Genomic DNA, 19,809 nt, shown 5'->3' on the forward strand with positions numbered 1-19,809 from the left:
CTGCTAAGATCATGCATTTACCATTATATATATATAGGGGCATATGACGACGATCCCAACAACTCTTGCTGTCTTGGTTCTCCAACATTCTCTTGGATATGCCAATTGAAAGGAAAGTTCCCTCTTGGATGTTGTCTGGTCATTTCTTCTTTGTCTTTTCTTTTACCTCCCTCTACTGTTCCCTGCAGGATCATCCTTGCATGACCTCAAGATGTGCCCACACCACTTCAGCTTGCATCTTTTTATGTGGACAGAAGTTCTTCACAGGTCCCAGTTATATCTTAATTCTTTTCATACCTCCTCACTGGTGTTAAGGTCTTTATAATAGACTTGTAGGATCCTCCTCTAGCATCTCACCTAGACGGACTGCATTCTCATTTTCATTACAGATTCATTTCCATTTGGTGAGCACTGTAATGTTGTTTGTACTTTCTTTTTCTAGTTTTTAGCCTTTGTCTGAGACAAATGACCTCAAGTATTTAGATTGCATATAATGTCTCTACCTCATGCCCCTCTAACTGAGGTCTGTCAGTAAAAAATAAATCCTCTAAATAATAACAAGTACAGTATCTTAATATATTAAAATGAAAAAAAAAATCTCACCCAACTGGCCTGGTTTAAAGATTGGTTTGTCAGTCTGTACAAGTGTGATGAGGTTATTTTTTTGGATCTGCACCTCAAAAGCCTTTGAGATTGCACTTGTTTCATTAAACAAGATAACATCATATTTGCCAGGATATGTCATTACATCAAAATCTCTGCACTGGCTCACACCTGGAACACAGTTGTCAAAAACAAATCATGACAGTAGCAACTACTTATAAATTTAATGATGTCACAAAGATAATATTAATAAAAAAAATTATCTACTATTAAATTAGTAAAAATGTTTGAAATCCCACCTACACACTTTAAATGCACATTTGACCTCAATTATTGATGATGATGCACCTTTACTGTTCTTCGTTCTACATCTTTGTTACTATTTTGTGATTTTGTTCTACATCTTCGTTACTTTTCGGTTCATTTGTTCTACACCTTTGTTACTATTTTGTGATCTTGTTCAGCACGATGAGTCTGCCTTTATAAATTCCCACTTCTTATTATTATTAAAGAGAAACCCATAGGAATCCTCTTTCACTCCACTAGCAATCAATATGTGATATTAGAAGTATAAAACAAATATGACCCCAAATTGCGAGATGCAGTCCAGAGATATGATGACATGATAAGACTATTCTGTCAAAGCAATTTTATAAAGAAAAATACATTATCACTTTTGTTGTCACTCACTTGACTGTTTCAATCATTTGGGTAAATAGAAAAAAAATTACACACACCTCTTTAATGAACTTACCATTATTGAAAGTAAACGTCATATTGCGAGTGTCGAAGGAACCTGTTTTGTCATATTTTAATGAAAATGACACTGTTATTGTCTGGGTTTTGGTAATACCATGAAGTGTGAGACAAAACTGCTCTGTTGCACCAGCTTGTAATGTACCAGGCATTGTGAACAAATATCCCTGGACAGGTTGTTGTGGTGGTGGAAGCAACTGTGGCAGTGGTTCAAGTTCAGCTTCGCTGGTAACAAATCAGAATAAACAACGCTAACCCAAGACAAACATAAAATTAAGTTCAAAGATGTTAGTGGGTTAATAAAACATTACTATGTCAGTAGAATGTTACAAAAATCTTCTGTAACTGTAAACATTGCTCTGTCCTTAGATTATCACAAAAATATATAGTGATTGTAAGAGTTTGTTCTATCATTAGATTGACACAAACATCTGTTAAACATTGCTCTATCCTTAGATTGTTACAAATATCTGTCATGATTGTAAACATTTTAAAGAGGGGTAGGAAATCACAGACAATTGAACTAAATTTTAACTTCTGGTGCCAGTGAAGATCACAACCTAGCTTAATGCACATGTTAGTGAATCAAGCTTACTTTTTATTATCATGCCAAGAAGAAATTTCTTAATTGATTCTTAAGCGCTGAGATCTTGTGACAGGTACAGAGCTAGTTGCTCACATCTAGGGAATCAGCATCTTGTAACAAACCAAACCTACAAACCTATTATAAGACCATTTGAGGACATCTTCATAAGATGCAGACAAAACTAACTATACAGGCCATCTGGCATTCAGAAGGCTGAAGAAGTAAGTTTCAGCTCTATGGTGCTTCTCATTCTTCCCATATCTTTTATTATGGTCACTAGTCTGTTTCCCCTAAATCACTAATATGTATGGCGCCCAGTTGTCACCGTCCTATTACCCTTGTCTATATATATATACCAATGTATATATATATGTGTGTGTGTTGGCTGCATTAATTAGAATCTTATACAAAAATGTTTACCTAAAGAAATTTACAAATACATTTTTTTCTACATCTGCATAATTCAACAATCAAATTTTTTTCCTATTTTGCACACCATGTTGTTTCTTGTATGCATTACTGTCAAATAATTTTCCCTCACATGCTCTTATAAATGGTACAATTTTTTAAACTCTTTTGCTGTCTTCATCCTAATTTTTTTAAAAAAATCCATAAGATTTAAGATAAATTAAAATAAGTTTCTAAGCGCCCAACACTAATGTCAGCTATGGAGTTTGAAAACGTCAAGAAGAGAGAATATTTTGAAGCCCATCAGAACAAATACATATATAGCTTTCTGAAAACTAATTCAAAAAATATGTTGGAAAACTCGGAGACTGCTCTGGTTAAATTCACAGAACTGATTTTTAGATGTCCACTAAATGGTGAAAGCAAAACAAAGCGAACAGCGGTGGATCCCATGTAAACTACAGTGTAACCATAATTTATAAGTCGATCCCTGTGTATGATATGCTTGCATAAAATGAAATATATAAATAGATATCCTGCTGAAAAATAAAAATTACAGTTGAATTTCTGGCTACGTTAGTTTAAAATGAAAATATCTTGCATTCTGGATTCCCGAGACCGCAAATGTAAAGAATGACTCAGCCAGCGGAAAAAAAAAAACCTGACAGAAACTTGCAGAATAACTATTTTCTTATTTCTTCATATACTCGAATGCATACCTCAAACAGTCGATGCTTGTCAGATACGAAGATGTAAGCAAAAGTTGAAGAAGCAAGCGGAAAATGGAATAGGTTCCCATGGTGGAAGGCTTAGAACAGACGCCGCTCGGACAATGCAACTGCTCAGTCAAGAGCGTCGTCTGCTTCTACGCGCGCACGGCTCTCGTATTTTGTCGTCTGCTCTGACGTCATACGTCTGCTCGCAGTCTATTGCGCACTTTCTAACCAAGCTTTAGCGGCCCCGGCTACCAGTCGTTTCCAGCGTCAGTGAGAAATCGCTTGTTAATGAGTTCTTCGTGTTTTCCCCGGAAGAGCTATATGTGGTTGTTCGAAATGCTTCTTAATCGGGCATATATCGACAAAAATTTGCCCCAGTTTTGCATTTTTCTTAACATGCGTCTATACGCCTTCCCGAAGTTCTTCCAGACACCGCTGTCCTTCTTTGTCATCAATCCTCCCATACTCGATCTGACTACGACAGAAATGATTCATTTGACACCCATACATCAGTTGCTGGTCCCAGAGTATTCTGTGATTTACACACACACACAGAGCGCCGCTTACCTCCCTTTATTATAAAATTATAATACTCTCATCATGAATCTGAAATAACCACTGTATGAAAACACCCAAGATCTGACTAATTGGACATACTAAGCACCTTCCTATCAGTTACATGATCAAGATATCACACATCTGCCTTAGGGTCATTCTATTAATCTTTTTATGTTGCCGAATCGACATGCAGAGTTTGGATCAGAGTTGCACTTTCCACCAGGCAGCTGCACAGGACATTGTTAATCCGACAAATGCAGCTCCTCGGGGAGATAAGTCCAGATAAAATGACATTCAGGACAAGTGGGAATCGGCTAATAGTATCTTCAGCTAGATCAGCCAGCGGGCATACTATTACCACTCTTTCAACCCAAGCTATACGTATCTCTGATCTCTGGCTCAAGTTAAGAAATGCACGAACTAAAGCAAGCAAGACAAATAATGCAATATGGGTGCAAGTGTTTTGACGATTTTAAATTGCTTTTCTTGGCTGCTCAAAGTAAAGGTTCCCGCTGTAGTTGTGAAGTGTGTGTCTCATTTTTTTGTTATTAGTGTGTTAGTAGCAATAAACTTGTTTTAGCTTCACTACAAAAATTATTAACTCACGTAACTCAGTAAACAAAGTTATTACGTGAGTCGGCAAATGCATCGTTACATTATTAGACTTTATGTGGACGGCTGCGATAATTCTTTTTCATCTGTGTGTTATACAGCACTTTTGAGCCCGCCTTAACGGATTGAATAACAAATCTACAATATATACTATATAGGAGTAAGATCTTATAAGGTAACATCGCATCAGATCTCAGGAACGTAACATTCCGGCAAAGAATCAAGTTATTAAGTGTTAAGTATTATTTCTTCATTAATTAATGTTGTTGTTGTTGTGTTAGTTGTGTGTTTAGTGTTGTTGTTTTGCCCATTCCTCGAGATTACCGGTACGTTGCTTTTAATGGTGGTGTGTTTTTTGGATACAACGCACTTTTCTACACTAAATATTAAGCCCTGTAGTGTAGTATACACTACGCAAAATAAAATGAAAAATGCAGTGTCCCTATCAAGCTGAGTGTGAGCTACGAGAAACAGAGTTGCTGCTACTGCTACCGGTCCTGCCGCAAACGCCAGCCTGATGCAGATGACGACTTTCATTGCAGCTCCGCTGTCTTCTGGCTGGCCGTGAAGGAGGGCCCCAGAGTCATAAAGATATTGGTGGTTAGAGAATGTGTCCTAACTCGAAGGTGTGCACACTACATGCGTGACTCAAAAGAGAGATCACACACACAGAGACAGAGAAAAGAGCGTTGTGATAAATGGGGGTCTCAAAAGCCTCACTTCTCAAAGATTATTATTATGTTGTACCCCTATATTCCGATGTTCCAATCATGAATAAATCCAACTACTCGTACAGTTTGAGTGAGTTGATAGAAATGATATATATACAGGGATGGGCAAGCTACTTTTAATTTGTAGCCGGCTAGGCTACGCTACCTACTTTTTTCAAAATTAGCCGGGCTACACTTACAGCTACAATTTGCAAAAAGTAGCCAGCTACTTTGGGCTACTTTTAAAATGTAGCCAGCTTCTTTTGGCTACTTTTAAAAGCGGTGGTTATAACAAGTTAGCTGTAGCCAGCTGGCTGTAGCAACATACACAAACATCAAACATACACACTAAACACTATTACTTGCTTTACAAAGTTTTATTTGTAATAATGAAACGAGAACTGCCGATATACCGACAAATTTTATTTAGTGAATCCATAAATGCTTTCATTCATTCCTTGCACCCTTCCTCCCCCGGCTTTTTCACACAATATACAGTACACGTATTTTTCACGATTATATTAAACATTTCTGGATCTTTTTCCCCATCCTGTTTTAGTGACAAAAAGAAATTATATAAGTTTTCCGATAAACATTTGTTTTCTATAACTATTGTGTCCCTATTACTTAGAAATGAAAACTAAACAGATGCTTAAGTATCCAGGTACCTGGGAATTTTCAATAAGTTAGGTTATGTGGTGATGAAAAATGTCAACCTCTTATCAATACTGTGACAATGAACAACAGACCATGAAATAAATGAGTTTGCATGGAATTTAAGTAAAACACTGCTTAATCTAATTTAGCAAGCAGATCATAAGGCCATTTTTTTCTAACACTGACATGAAAACAAGAAAGGAACACAAACTAATTGTTTCCAAAAGCTGATAGGGTGAAAAGTATAGTCCCTGGCATACTAGAATAGACTTTAATGATATAGGATGCAAATGTAGCATATTAAACACTGAAATATATTTTTCAAAATGATCTGATACAAGATATATTTATTTTAAATCTTTAAGCTTGAATTCTCTGTCGTTTTTGACATCCAGTCCTAAACTATAAAAACATATTTCTCAAGATGGCTTGTGCTACAGCAGTAAAATTTTGCAATTTTGTTTAGAAATGCATAAGCTACAAAGTGATGCATTTGAAAATATGGTATAAACATTACTTTTGATAAAAATTAACATTTTTCTAAATATTTTCTAAATATTTAATTGCCACATTCACACTGAGTCGGGGGTACCATGTCTGATTTTTATATCTCTAGAAATCTTGAGATATCAAAACGTTAGTGCATCAGTTTTTCTTATCAGTGCCTCTAGTTTACAAAAATCCAAAACCTTTGGTATATGATTATGGTATTGTTGTAATTGTTTTAAGAATGCTTGTACGTTTGAAACAAAATCGTTGATTAGTCACATTTTCACTTTAGGTACTCAAAACAGTTTTAAGTGCCTATATTTATGTTATTTGTTACTCTATATTTAAAAACCCCTAAAGATATTTAAAATATGATTTTAATTTTTGGAGTGTACCCGGTAACCTTAAACAAATCTACATTCTTTATCCTTCATGGATTGAATTTGACAACTTGGCTCGAAGTTGCTGTCTGTCACCTTAGTGCGCAGCTTTGTCATGATAAGTCCTGCCAGACTGAACAATCTCTCAACAATTCTTGCCAGGTTGAAACTATACCACATTTTGTGGCTTCGCAAAATGTAAAAAATTTCCCAAATAAGGCTGGAAATTTATGGGTACGTCCATCTTCGTTTTTCAAATCGCTCCCACCACATGGACGACCCGTACCCAGAATAACACAGAGATTGAATTCCACACTGAAGTTTTCTTAAATTCAGTACCTTTTTTTCAGCAGCTGGCCTAACTTCTCTCTCTCTCAATTTCACAAAGAGGTCCACACCACTGTCAGCCCTGCTCATTTATTCTCCCTCCCCTCGAACATTCTAGCACAGACATTCTATTTCGTCGCAAATAAAGACATTTTTGAACATCGCTACATTGTTGAACATCCATTTCCCTCCCTCGCACAAGACATTTTACTTTGAACATTGCTACATTGTTGAACATCATTTCCTCCCTCGCACAAAGACAAGACATTTTTACTGTTGAACATTGCTACATTGTTGAAACATCATTTCCTCCCCTCGCACAAAGACATTCTATCTTTTACATTGCTGCCGTGCTGAACATTCTGGAATACAGATGCAAATCTCAAACCCAAAAGACATTATACTTTGTACACTACTAGAGTGCTACAGTCGCCAGTGAAATAGCCAAACATGTAGCAAGCTACAGCTACTTTCTAAAATGTAGCTACGGCTAACAAGCTACTTTTTTTTTAATTTGTAGCCGGCTAAGCTACAAGCTACAAAATTGAGCCGGCTACAGGTAGCTGTAGCTAGGCTACAGCTACTCCCCATCCCTGCATATATATATAAGAAAAATATAATATAATCTACACAGAATTCGTCTAATTTTGGTTTGAACAGACTTCCATCCCAACATCTCCTCATATCGGTGGGGATCGAGTTACGGCTTATGGAAAATCTTCGACAAAAATTCAGATTTCTGTCACAGACATCTAGCTCCAGTTCCTGACACCTGCGTGTGTCGACTAATTTAAGCCGACTTTAGCGGCAGATGTACAGCGGTGTGGACCTGAAGGGCGCCATCAGCGAAGATGATCCGCAAGAAACATTCATTTTATCTTATTTAAGTAGGTCGAGTGCACACATACATGTGCATATGTGCATCTGGGCCTGCATCTGTAAACAAATATATCACAATTTTATTGCTTTATAGATTCTAATAGAGAGTAGTTTAACACCAGAGTAATTAAGAAAACGCACTTCGTTATTCTCTCTTGAAATGATCACTTTACAAAACATCGTTCGTTCAAGTCCCCGTTGTAGCCCGAAAAATACTTGTCAGATATTAGTATAAATATGTTTTGGAATGTGTTTATGAAGTTCAGGTTATGCCTAACTGATCTAAATACAAATAAGTTCTGCAGAGGAACAATTTTTGATGGATTGTTCAGAATACGATGATTTGCGAGACAAGTATTTAAGTATTGTAAAAACTCACAAATGTCTGTTTTTTTCTGCTGCAAAAATACCACTCGTTCTGTGGAAATACTATGCATTGAAGATTAGGGGAGAAGGATAAACACAAACAAAAATGTCAACAGTCGCCACTGGCATGGTACTATAGTTCTGAAGAGCTGTGACTGCCGTGTACTGATCGTTTAACTTCTCTTTTGGTTTTCTGCAGCTGCTAATGTTTTATTGGTGTACTTTTCTGTATCATTTCGGCGCATTGAGCGTTTCCCTAGGATTCGGATTTTGCGCGTTATAAGTCTCCTTCCTTCCTTCCTACAAAGTTTTGCAGATGTGCGTAATTGATGTGCGTTCTTACTATCAGAGAATCATTACCTGAGTTCACGTTAAAAGGTACAAGATCTGTTACCACCCAGCCACCCCTTTAAAAACTCACTGATCAAAACCAACCCCTTTACGAATAACCTGGCACTAATGGAGCAGCACAAGGACGTTATTCTCTCCCGAGGCTATGGTGAGACAAAAAAAGTTCATTAGGAGGGCCTTGGTAGTGCTGGCATATTTGCAACAGATGTAAACATCCTCAGGGTACTGAGAGAGTGTCTGGAGAAAAAAACAGACAATGTTGTTGCCATTAGCATCCGAGCTAATCGAAGAAAAAGAGACACGGTAGACAGTAATTAGAGAAAGCATTACAATAACAAGATAAATACATTGAAATTGCCGACGAATTAAGATTAGTCACCATAGTCAGCGACTCACAATGTTTTGCTAAGAAAGGGTAAACAAAGCTGGAAATAAAAATTGATTTATAAATATGGTATTTGATGATTTGTTCCAACCAGCGGTTAACTTTATAAGTACGCTAAAAACTGGTTGGTAAGTATTAAAGTAGGGTTTAAGGAGTCTTTACAGAGAAATATTTTTTTTATTTATAGTGTAACCAAAGACTGTCTGAAATAGCACCAACTTGAGGGTTGAGACGCGGGTTGTCTTGTCCTTTCAGACAAATGCGTAGAAATACGTCTAGTCAAGAACAAATGGGTTGTACAATATACAAGGATTGAATCTATAGTGACAAGTGTACAATGAGTGGGCTGTGTAGTGTGCAAGAGTAGGACCGTATGAAGCGAGGTGAATGGTGACCTCATCACGCTCATCTCAGTTACTCATGTCCTTGTTGAGGAAAGCGGATTCAGTGAGTGGGTCAGCACGTGCAGCGCACCTGATCACGTAGGGTACTTACGTCATCAGGTACCAGCGTCTGCAATGAGTAGGAGGAGATCGCTGACTGGAGAGACCACAAGACCAACCTTCCCTTTTAGGAGACCGCGCCACTCAGGACGATATGTCAAAGCTGCTTCCTGCGAAACGAGCTTCACAGACACAGGGTCAAGATAATTACCAAATGGCCTCGATCGTGTGTGCACAGAAAGATTCACTTACAACCGAGTTTATACCTTCAAATGGTTTTAACTTTCCGCAAGAATGCTGGCATCCCGACTGGAAATGTCGTAACTTCCTGCAGGCGAACTTGCTTCAGTGTCACTAAGACGCAACAGAAAGGCACACCTTGGAATTATTAAATGTAACCGTCATTCCCCCTCACCCCATGACATTATTTGTTGGAGGGACCCAGTCACATATGACTTCTCCAGGGTCTAGAAGCTACATTTGGGATGAAGCAATGGAACTCCTGCGTCCCCTCCCCCCCAGCACTTTCTCTCCAAAACACAACAGACATGGTGGATGAGGAAAGGAAACAGATGTGGGACACGTGTTTTCACTTAAGTTAAAGTGGGTTCTTTCACTTCATCAGGGACAGCCGGTGAGTGCTGTTACAAGAGTCAAGGAACGGTTGCCCATTCCACACTTTCATACACAGCACACCATCCACACACACATACACAACCTCACGTACATTCACGCACGTACACATACCGTTATACTCTCTCACATACATACCACTGACAAATGGTACCGTATTTCAATCCGTGTTTCCTAATTTCCAATACAAAACAGACACAATTTTGCAAAAGACTGATTCCCAAAGAAGAATTGTTGCCACAATGCCCCAAACTCTCACCACTTCTGTGGCAACAGCACTTGAAGAAGTTTGCCGAAGCTCGTGATTTGTCGAGAACATCGCGGTTTCCTTTTATGATTTTCCCACTTGAAAAGAGGTTTCTATTTGACTTTATCTCTTGATTTGGGAGTTATTGACGCACCGTATCAACTGCCCCCAACCCACTCAACGTCCTTATTTTTGAGGTCGTTACTCACCCATCACAACCCCCGCCCTCTCCTTGCCCTTTAACCCTCTAATTCATCAAATCGATCCTTCTGTTCAAGACGGACGTTAAAGTCCCCCTCTAGTGACAAACGGCTGATCCGTCGCATTATTTCCAATTCCCACCCCACTGCCCTCTCACCCTCAGCGCGAGGTTTCTTTGTCTGGACGGGGACATGCTAAATGATGGGGATGGCAGCAATCAATAGCGCACTGACAATGACACTGACACTGACAATGGAAGAGTAGTGTGGCCGTGTGGCTTTCTAACGACAGCTTCAGAAGAGTTTTTCTTTTATTCCGTCACCCACTTTCTAAAAGTTATCATTAATCTCGTAAATAACCTAGTCTGTGACTGTGCGTTCATGCTGTTGAATGTCTTATTAATTATGGGGCTTCTGATTATTAGATAGAAGTTGTCTGTGGGATGCAATTACTTAGAACGGTCGTATGACGTGTGTCTACAACTGGTAATTATGCTTTTGCCTGTTATGGGCACAACATCCCAGTGAGGACAAGTGCATGTCTGCACAGCTAGACTATTCACAGTATGTGTGCTGTCTTTAAAAAAAAAAAGTGGACGATAGACCTATAGATATATATATAGACTTATTCAGCTTCACAGGATGTCAATGTACATATAAGTTTAACTTGATGCTCTTCACCGGAACTGGATTTTCCCATGCAATTGCCACACCCACCTCTTATTTCATCACAATTTGATCAGTGTTACTTCTCGCCCACACATTTTGCCTGCACCGAACGTGTTTCCTAAAACTTGCTGGAAGGTAGTCCATTTCAATTCACAAACATACCATGTTGAAGGGGTGTGTAAGAGTTCTTACACGCCTAAACACTTTCCTTTTGACATTCCGTAATGAGTAATTAACCTGGTCTCTCTCATTCTTTCTCTCACTCTCCCTCAATCTACCATTCCCTTTCTAGCTTTCTCACGAGCCTGTATGCACAAAATCACACGCCCACACCCATGCACTCCTACAGGAAATGAAGGAAAACGTTACAAAGATAAAATACTCCATTTTATTATGTTTCTTGAATTTTGTACAATTGGTATTCTATCACTTCCTAACAGCACCACACTTAAAAAAAATATAAATGTAGTCTTGATAAACATAGAGTTGAACAGTACAGCTGTACTGACTGAAAATATAATTAAATTCAGAGGAAAGCTCTTCATGATTTGTATGCAATATATTAGTATACATACCATACGCATGTAGACAGATATATATTTTCACTGCACCTAACTAATAATAAATGCCTTAAGCATTTAAAGTTCAGTCTAAATATAATTCATGCAACATTTACAGGTCATTGTATGCTACAACTACTCACATTCAGTAAAAACTATGAATATGTCTTGCATGGTGATTGTATTCCATCCACATCCATAAGTGTCCACAAAATACTTGCATTCTTTTGGCATGATTTAGTCATTTTGTCCTGGTATCAAACAGATGCCACAATTTTGGTCCAGCTTGTCATTTTACGAAATTCTGAACTGTGTCGCAGCATGACTTGACTTGCTGGAAAAGAGTTTTAAAATGACACCTTTTATCTTGTGCTGCTCATGCACAGTATCACACAGGCAACTTTTATTTACAAGCAAATACAGTGCTTATCGATTTTTTTCTTGCATGACATAACTGGCCTTAGGACAATAAGTGCGAGTGATAAGAAGACACAATCTACAGCACCCAAGTACTGCATCAGGTTGTCACATGCTTCTGAAAGCACAGTATGCTTAGCAGACTAAAACAGAATGCTGCTGAATTACAGGCTACAAATGCATGCAAATAATGAAAAACACATGACCTTGGCTACCTTATCTTTCTGTACTTTAACACCAGAGTATTTAAAGTTACTTCTATTAGCTAAGGCATGACTTATAAACTGCTATATGTACATCATATATACAGTTCACATTCACTCATTTTCCACTCAGAAATAAAAATATCAGCTGACAAAAGTGTATCACTATGTTAAAAGTATTTATCAGAGATACAAGAAAGTAATTGCTCAAACCTTTGAAAATGCCTGTCCATTCAGGCATGGAAAGAGACTCTGATACTCCATCCATCGTCATCAGCCATTCCATTATCTTCAACAGAACACAGCCAAATGGTCAGTATTATCACCACAAACACGTACATGAATACACACCCTCTACATCACTGAGGGAAAATGAACAATGAACCAATATTCTGAGGGTACAGTATTTTGAAGTGGGAAATACAAAGACATTATTCTTGATAAGTGCATAGGACAATAATACACCTTTAGTAAAAGCTGATCCCATGGCGTCTGCTCTAGCTTTTTGACAGATGATGGCAAAAGTTGTAGAAAGATTTTCTTTAATTCTGTGCTCCATCCTGGAAGAGAAGGAGTTAGTTCCCCAGCCTTATCGCCACCTTCATACTTGGGATCTTCTTTGGTCTTAAAAAATCCTGGGTCAAGGCCAAAATCTGGAAGGGGCTGAGATGCAGTCAGTAGATTCAGTGCCATGGCAACAACTATGGCTGCAAACTCCACAGCCTTATGAAAAGAGAAAAAGATAAGGTAAATGGGCAGGTGAAAAAGGAAAGCTCTATCATTATTTTTTACATCTTATTTTTTGAGTATCTTATAAATAGTTAATCAAGTTAGATCAATACAATGTTTCCAGATAAGACATCAACAATGAATAAATAATCTAGACATGTACATATTTCAAAACAACAGACTATAGGGCAATCTCATCCATGTATGCAATCAAGGACATTTGTATGCACATCTTTGTACAAAAATGGGAATGTTTCAACAAGCTTGTTGACATGTTTTGTTTTGTTTTTGTTTTGTTTTTGTTTTTGTTTTTTTTTTACCAAGAAAGGTCTTTAGAAACTGCTCAATGTATTTTTCATTAATCCAATAGTCAGAAAGCAAAATTTCACATACTAAAATAATTTACATTGAAAATGACTATAACAGACAGACATGACTGAAATGAATCAAAATGACCACTTAACCAAAATGAATATCCCAAAAGTTAGGAAACAGAATTTAATTAAAAATGTGAAAAAAAACAATTAACACAAATATAATGGAACACGTATAGTTCATCATGCAGGTTGTCTAGCAGCTCACCTTACTAAGAGATTGCTCTGGAGATGTTAAGGGTACCGAGCCTCTTGCTATGTTCCTGGTGTGCCCCAATAGTTCCACTATCCAGTTCAAGCGGGCCATAGGTCCTGCTGTTTCTGTGCGATGTCTTACACTTTCCCAGAAGCAATGTGCCAGGCAATACAGCAGAATGTTCTGATCACTTGTGATGCACACAACAAGGAACAGTGAGTACTAAATATTGCCGAAGACATGTTTTAATTAACTGATGTATTTGAACAATTTCATGAAGTTTGTAGCACCAATAACAGCAGGCTGTACAATTAACTAAAATAAATATAGTCCACAGAAAAATTTCACTAAAAGCAAGAGACATACCACTGTGGGTTGTTTATTGCACTGTCAATCAAGCCATTTAGAAGAGTGATGGGCTGATGTCCTCCAGCCACTAAATAGCAGCCCACATAGAATCCACACAGAGTGCAAGACCCAGAGGTGTAGTCATTCACCGTGATGGAGTCAAGAATCTCATCAGGGACATTTGACAGGCATTCTGCTATGCTTCCAAACAGAGATTGCTGAAAACACCGCAAACCAACAGCATGACATTGCACTCCAATATAAAGTCATCAAGTGTGTTTATTCATAACTACAAAGAAATTACACATATATTAATAAAAATATTACATTCTGTTAGCATTATTAGAGAATAGATGTTTTGATAAATTAAAAGTAATCAAGAAGTGTAAAAGGTCCATATGTGGCACTAGAATTACAGAGCATAATTATGATTAAGACAGAGACTATGAGAAAAACGAGAAAAGAATCAGAGAACAAGAGACAAAGAAAAAAAGGAAAAAAATAGAAATATTAATATACAGGTCACTACCTTTAGTATATAGCCAATGCACAACCATGGCAATGTTCATAATTTGTCATCAAATAATTAAGTGATTCACACTGACTGATTTGCCTACATTGGTTCTATGCCCCCTCAGGTTTGTACTACATTTATTGAATAGAAAACTGAGTATACAAATATGAATGTTTACTCGTAGCATTAGCCCTATCTAAGGTGGTGTGCAAAATATCTAAAACAGAAATTTTACAACTAAAAAAAAACCCACTTACATTCCAGATGGAAGGCATCATTGAATAAATCTTTCCAGTTGCCTGGAAAAGTATGGCCATAACAGACTGTGGTGGATCTGGTGTTTTGAGAGACGCTGACAGACCTTGCATGACTGAAACTGCAAGTCCAGCATCAAATGTTTCTGCAGCCAATGGAAGGCAGCAACTGCGTTCCAAAAAAGTTGTCAGTACTGACAATGGGACTGATTTGACCAGCTTGGGTAAAGAGCAGTACAGCTCCTTCATGTTGATCGCCTAGACAGCAATAAATGTAATCTTGGTAAAAACACTTTGTTCCTAAAATACTGATACACAAGCAGAAAATGAAAAAAATATTATGACATGTTAAGCAATAAAGAATAAAATGCTACATCACCCACTCCCCTCCCCACAAATTCCCCAAAATGAATACTAAGAACACTGATAAAAGGCTGTTTGCAATATTTATCAATAAGAAATAAATGTATTCCTAGAATGTGGCTACTCAGTGGCTGATAAAATGGGCTTAAGAGCTTGCATTTAAGGTCATGAACAATGGTGGAGTCATCCAGGATGCAAGGAACATGGTTGCTGTAGGTGAGGATGCACTTTGTGACACAGCAAGAGACAGACACAGCCGAACACACTCATCTCCTGCAAGTGTAACAAACCCCCACCACCAAAAATAGTCAAAAAAACAATAATGACAATCAGTTGTTTCTTCTCTCTCTTTTGTTGTTTATATTTTATTTAGATTTTTGGGCAACATTTATAATTTAGAAACTATTATAAAAGAATCTCTTAATATGTTACTTATTTTTTATTCATTAGTTTTATCTCACACTTCAGCATTTTTGAAAATGATGTCACTTAAAGAAAAATTATTGTAAAATAAAGAATTTTGCTACTAATGAACAGCTCAAAAACTTGCCAAATGGCATGCGCATCAGTGGTGACAACACTCCTGCCCAGTTTACAGGTGGTAGCACTTGTCTGACCTCATCTTGCAATGCTGAAAGGACAACTTTCACTTGACTTTCTGATGCAAAGTCAGGCCCTGAAAAACACATTTCTGTGAGTCACATTTAAGTAACCAATCCTGATATGTAAATGTATATTTAGACAAATTCTACTTCATATATAAGAAACCCTGAGAAAAATGAGGACATAAACCTTTTCTTTTCTCAGTTTACATACTGGAAATGTTTACTAACAGAAGAAAATATAATTTTGTGCATACTGAACACTCATAAAACTATAGCAATAGTTTCCAGGCTAGTAAAAACAATCTGCAATATGTTGGGCCATATCTGATCTATTGGCAGTACTATATATCACCACAAAGTTTTGCATATAATGATATATTTTATGTAACTCTAGACAATCAGAATGAAGATGAACCTCTTGTTACATATAGAAATTTCTGCCACCTTTATAGGTTGTATGGCAATATTCATGCACATGAAGATGTTGCTCTGTAAGGAAGCATATGGGGCTAGGAAACATAATGCAGGACGGAACTTCTTGTTACCTGAGCCTCATTCTTGCTTTTGTTTGCTCTATTATCTTTCAGTAATGCAACCTAAACTTTTATAAAACTTAATCATCAGTGTCAACTTCTCACCTTGTCTTCCAGCTTCCATCAAAAAGTCCAAAAGAGCACGCAGAAAGCTGGCTTCTGGTAGATAACTATAGTTAGGAGGAACTATAAGGCAGACCAAAACAGGCTATTATAAAAAGCAAAAGAATATTACAGAAAAGTAAATGGCATTCAAAGATTAAAGACTTGTAAAAAGTAATAATGATGAAAGTATTATTTATCCACATAATCTTGGTAACTTATACCCCTAGCACAATTACTGTAATTTTTATTTGATTCAGCCATGATAGCAGAATGTGAAATAAAATTGGTTAGCTTCACTAACCACTGGCCCGGGCTTCTGCTACAGCACAGGCAGAAAGGTAAAGATGTCCAAGCATCCATGATGCATTGCACTGAATCCCCAGGTCAGGGTCACTTTGCACAATCTTTGTTACAGCCTCAATAACCTCCGACACTTTGATATCAGATGAGACAAGAGACACACCAGACTGCACCTAGAGGCGATTTGATATGCAATAAGATTATTTAACATTGCTGCTGGTCTTATAAAGATGAAATTGATGATAAAGGTGATGACTGTAGACAGAGACAATGATAACACAAAGGTGGCTGTATTTGCAAAAGTCTATGAGCCAGCATCAGATTCAACTTGCGAACCAATGACATACAACTTATCCTTTCATTCCCAAAATAGAAAGGAAAAATCCATGGAATGTACTTAAATGATATGGTCACATAAAATTCTAAATATTACAGATAAATTACAACTGATGTCACTGAATAAATGGCTACAGCAAAATTTTCTTTTAGATCTCACCACAATCAGACTTTGTTCTGATCCAATCATAGCCATCAAGCCATTTAATGCTGTCACTTTCTCCATTGGTGCTGTATCCTGTTATATATGAACAAATAAAATTTGCTAATCATAATTAACTTATAATTTGGAGTCATTTTTGATACAGTGAGTCATTCATCTGTAATGCTGTGATGAAAGCTTCTGTGCATGGCATTACCCTTAACAAAAGCATCTGTATATTTTCTCAGTCTCAACCACACCACAACAAAATATTGGTTAGATCTTATGTGCTTAAGTAACATATTTCAAACCAAAGTGTAACTGGTTATGTTACATCCATACTTACATGCTAAAATTTTGTTGTAATACATTATTCTCTACAGCTGTCTCACAATCTTACTACATCAAGGATTTATCATTATAAATCCCACATTACTTATTTCTACCCTATAGACTGATTTTCAGATCCTAATGGTGAACAGAATCCTTCTCATGCCTTTTTCTAAAATAAGCAATCACCTGAGAACTGATTGCCTTAAGCCACTGTCTGGTCAGCACCTGCCTTAGGTCAGTGACACCTGGGTGCCCCATTTTACTGAGGCTGTAGCACAGCATAGCAAGGGAGAGACCAACTCCCATTACCTATGGAAATTGAAGAAGAGACATGTTAATCACATTTATGGTAAAAATAGTTTTTATATCTCTGATGACAGAACTAATAAGTGAAGGTGAGAATTTTAACATTAATAACTATTTGTAGGAAAGAGTCTTATGTGCCATACATATATATGGGTTGTTATTTTATTTGAAATGTTCAGTTTATTATAATATTCTAATTCCACAAATCTGAGCAAATTACTCCTTTGTTTGGAACATACAACCATTCAGAAAAAATATAAAAAAATTCAAATCTGTTAGAACAGATCTATTTTCATTATTAAGGTTACAGCCAATGAGAGAAATGGAAGTATATAAATATAACATATGTTAATTAGGTTTGTCTACGTTCTAATGTAACATTATGGTTTTGACTTTTTTCAGTGAAACAGTTGTAAATGTGGATTTCTGAGTTTCCTCAAGAACAGTGTTTATTTGCTCAGATTTTTGGAATAGCAACAAACTTCAAATTCAAAAAAAATCTTCATTCTGATAGGTATTTAAGTCAAAATTATAGCCTTAAAAATCAAGGTGCACACACATACACTCATCGACCCATGCACTCATTCATGCAGACAGAATTTTAATAAGGCAAAAACAAAATTATCACCCTCCCCCCCCCTCCCCGAAAAAAAGCAAACTTAAATTCATTATGTGCAAGAACAGACTATAACTGATATGTCAAGCACCTGCACATTCTGCTTCTGGGTCACTTCAAGATGATGCAGTACAACATTAACACGCTCAATGGGCAAGATGTTAGCTGCATATGCTGTCCCTGTTATGCAGGCCATAGCAAAACAGACTGCCTACAATACAAAGAGTGAATACATTCAAGCACTACTTGTCATATATGGATAGATTATTTGCATTATTTGAAAGGATTTCCAAGTCATTGAATCCTTTCATTTTTCTTTAAATCCAGAATGCTCCTATTAATTTTTTGTAACTGCTTAGGTTCTGTGATTATCAACTATGTCTAATTACAAGCCAAAGAAAGTTTATTTATGCTAAAATTTATAACAGACATTTACATTTCTACTCTCAAAGAATCTTTTATGCTATATCAAAATACAGATATTTTACTGGCTTCTTGCTTACAACTGATCTTAACAGGAAGCTTTCAATGCCATAGACAAAACTGCTGCACAGATTTTAAGACAAAACAGGAAAAGAGATTTTATAAGCCTTGTAGAGATTTGTAAACATCCGTGACACCAATAAAATGAACACAATGCAGTATTCTGAGCAGATGAGTGGTATTGAATGAGTAACTCCAAAACTCTCAGCCACCTTTTGAGTGAGTCACACCTGAAGATGACAGAGGAAGTGGAAGAGGAAAGGGAAGGAAGGGGTTGACAATGTTGTCTGTGTGTGAATGATGCATTAGCAACAGTAAGTGTAGTCAGTACAGATAGAATGACTAGGTCTTCAGGAGATGGTGGTGTCAGTTACAGCTGACCTAGCTTTGCTTGTTCTAAGCCTTATGTATGATTAACAGTGGTTGATAAACATATTTAGATGATGCACCCAACCTTGACCTGTCCTGTGTGCACTCACTGTATTCCTCACTGCTAGTGTAACAACTCAGACAAGGATGCCTTTGTACAAATACACAACATATGTATAGGTGTAAGCTCATGCGAGCACGTGCACACACACACACACGTGCACAACATTTTTTATATTTCATACAGAACCAGGTTCTTGGCTTCTTCTCTTAGTCAACTGGCAGAGGTATGGTTCATTACCTGATAGGAGTTGTGTTCAACAGGTGTGTGCTCCATAAGAGTGAAAAGTTTTTCATGCATGACAGCAACATGCACCCTGGAGTCTGTTTTCCCTTCACCACATAAGCCAGTCAATGCTAATCCAAGTCCCAACAAACAGCCAGCTCTTGATGTTTGTTAGCAACGGCAAGAAAAAAAATGTGATTATTGTGTATCATTTCATAGCTCCAGTCATCTGTTTAGCACTCCTATAATACACCTTGTAAAAACACACATATGCACATAAAATACATATAAAATATATTATCTTTAAATATTTAGAATAAACCAGTGCCAGCTTTGCAGACTATGTATTTAAACTGCCACATGTTTAGAGAGGTTAAATTTAGTTGATCTATTTTCCTTATAACAACTGTGGTCTTAAGAGTTGCTGGAGCCCTGACAGATGCCCTCAGTACTTAGCCTCTT

At 37.1% G+C, this 19,809-nt stretch overlaps 2 protein-coding genes across 10 annotated transcripts in view; both read right to left on the reverse strand.

Moving 5' to 3' along the window:
* Nucleotides 1-3,232, reverse strand: part of LOC112554717 (murinoglobulin-1-like) — a 39,026-nt gene extending 35,794 nt beyond the window's left edge. For all 9 annotated transcript variants that reach the window (XM_025222696.1, XM_025222697.1, XM_025222695.1 and 6 more), the window contains exons 1-3: nt 3,073-3,232; nt 1,358-1,584; nt 604-774 (exon numbers count right to left, since the gene is read on the reverse strand). In XM_025222696.1, the coding sequence (XP_025078481.1) occupies nt 604-774; nt 1,358-1,584; nt 3,073-3,152 (478 nt within the window). In that variant the 5' untranslated portion in view covers nt 3,153-3,232. The remainder of the gene's footprint in view (nt 1-603; nt 775-1,357; nt 1,585-3,072) is intronic.
* An 8,113-nt stretch (nt 3,233-11,345) lies between these two features.
* LOC112554504 (focadhesin-like) overlaps nt 11,346-19,809 on the reverse strand; it is a 36,082-nt gene continuing 27,618 nt past the window's right edge. Inside the window, exons 19-32 of the mRNA XM_025222288.1 lie at nt 19,363-19,507; nt 18,301-18,420; nt 17,474-17,596; nt 16,973-17,050; nt 16,478-16,649; nt 16,177-16,257; nt 15,484-15,609; nt 15,091-15,206; nt 14,574-14,828; nt 13,821-14,020; nt 13,467-13,644; nt 12,621-12,878; nt 12,369-12,444; nt 11,346-11,869 (exon numbers count right to left, since the gene is read on the reverse strand). Coding sequence (XP_025078073.1) covers nt 11,793-11,869; nt 12,369-12,444; nt 12,621-12,878; nt 13,467-13,644; nt 13,821-14,020; nt 14,574-14,828; nt 15,091-15,206; nt 15,484-15,609; nt 16,177-16,257; nt 16,478-16,649; nt 16,973-17,050; nt 17,474-17,596; nt 18,301-18,420; nt 19,363-19,507 — 2,005 coding nt within the window. The 3' untranslated portion in view covers nt 11,346-11,792. The remainder of the gene's footprint in view (nt 11,870-12,368; nt 12,445-12,620; nt 12,879-13,466; nt 13,645-13,820; nt 14,021-14,573; nt 14,829-15,090; nt 15,207-15,483; nt 15,610-16,176; nt 16,258-16,477; nt 16,650-16,972; nt 17,051-17,473; nt 17,597-18,300; nt 18,421-19,362; nt 19,508-19,809) is intronic.

The sequence above is a fragment of the Pomacea canaliculata genome, linkage group LG13 (assembly GCF_003073045.1).
Source record: "Pomacea canaliculata isolate SZHN2017 linkage group LG13, ASM307304v1, whole genome shotgun sequence".
Lineage (NCBI taxonomy): Eukaryota > Metazoa > Mollusca > Gastropoda > Architaenioglossa > Ampullariidae > Pomacea > Pomacea canaliculata.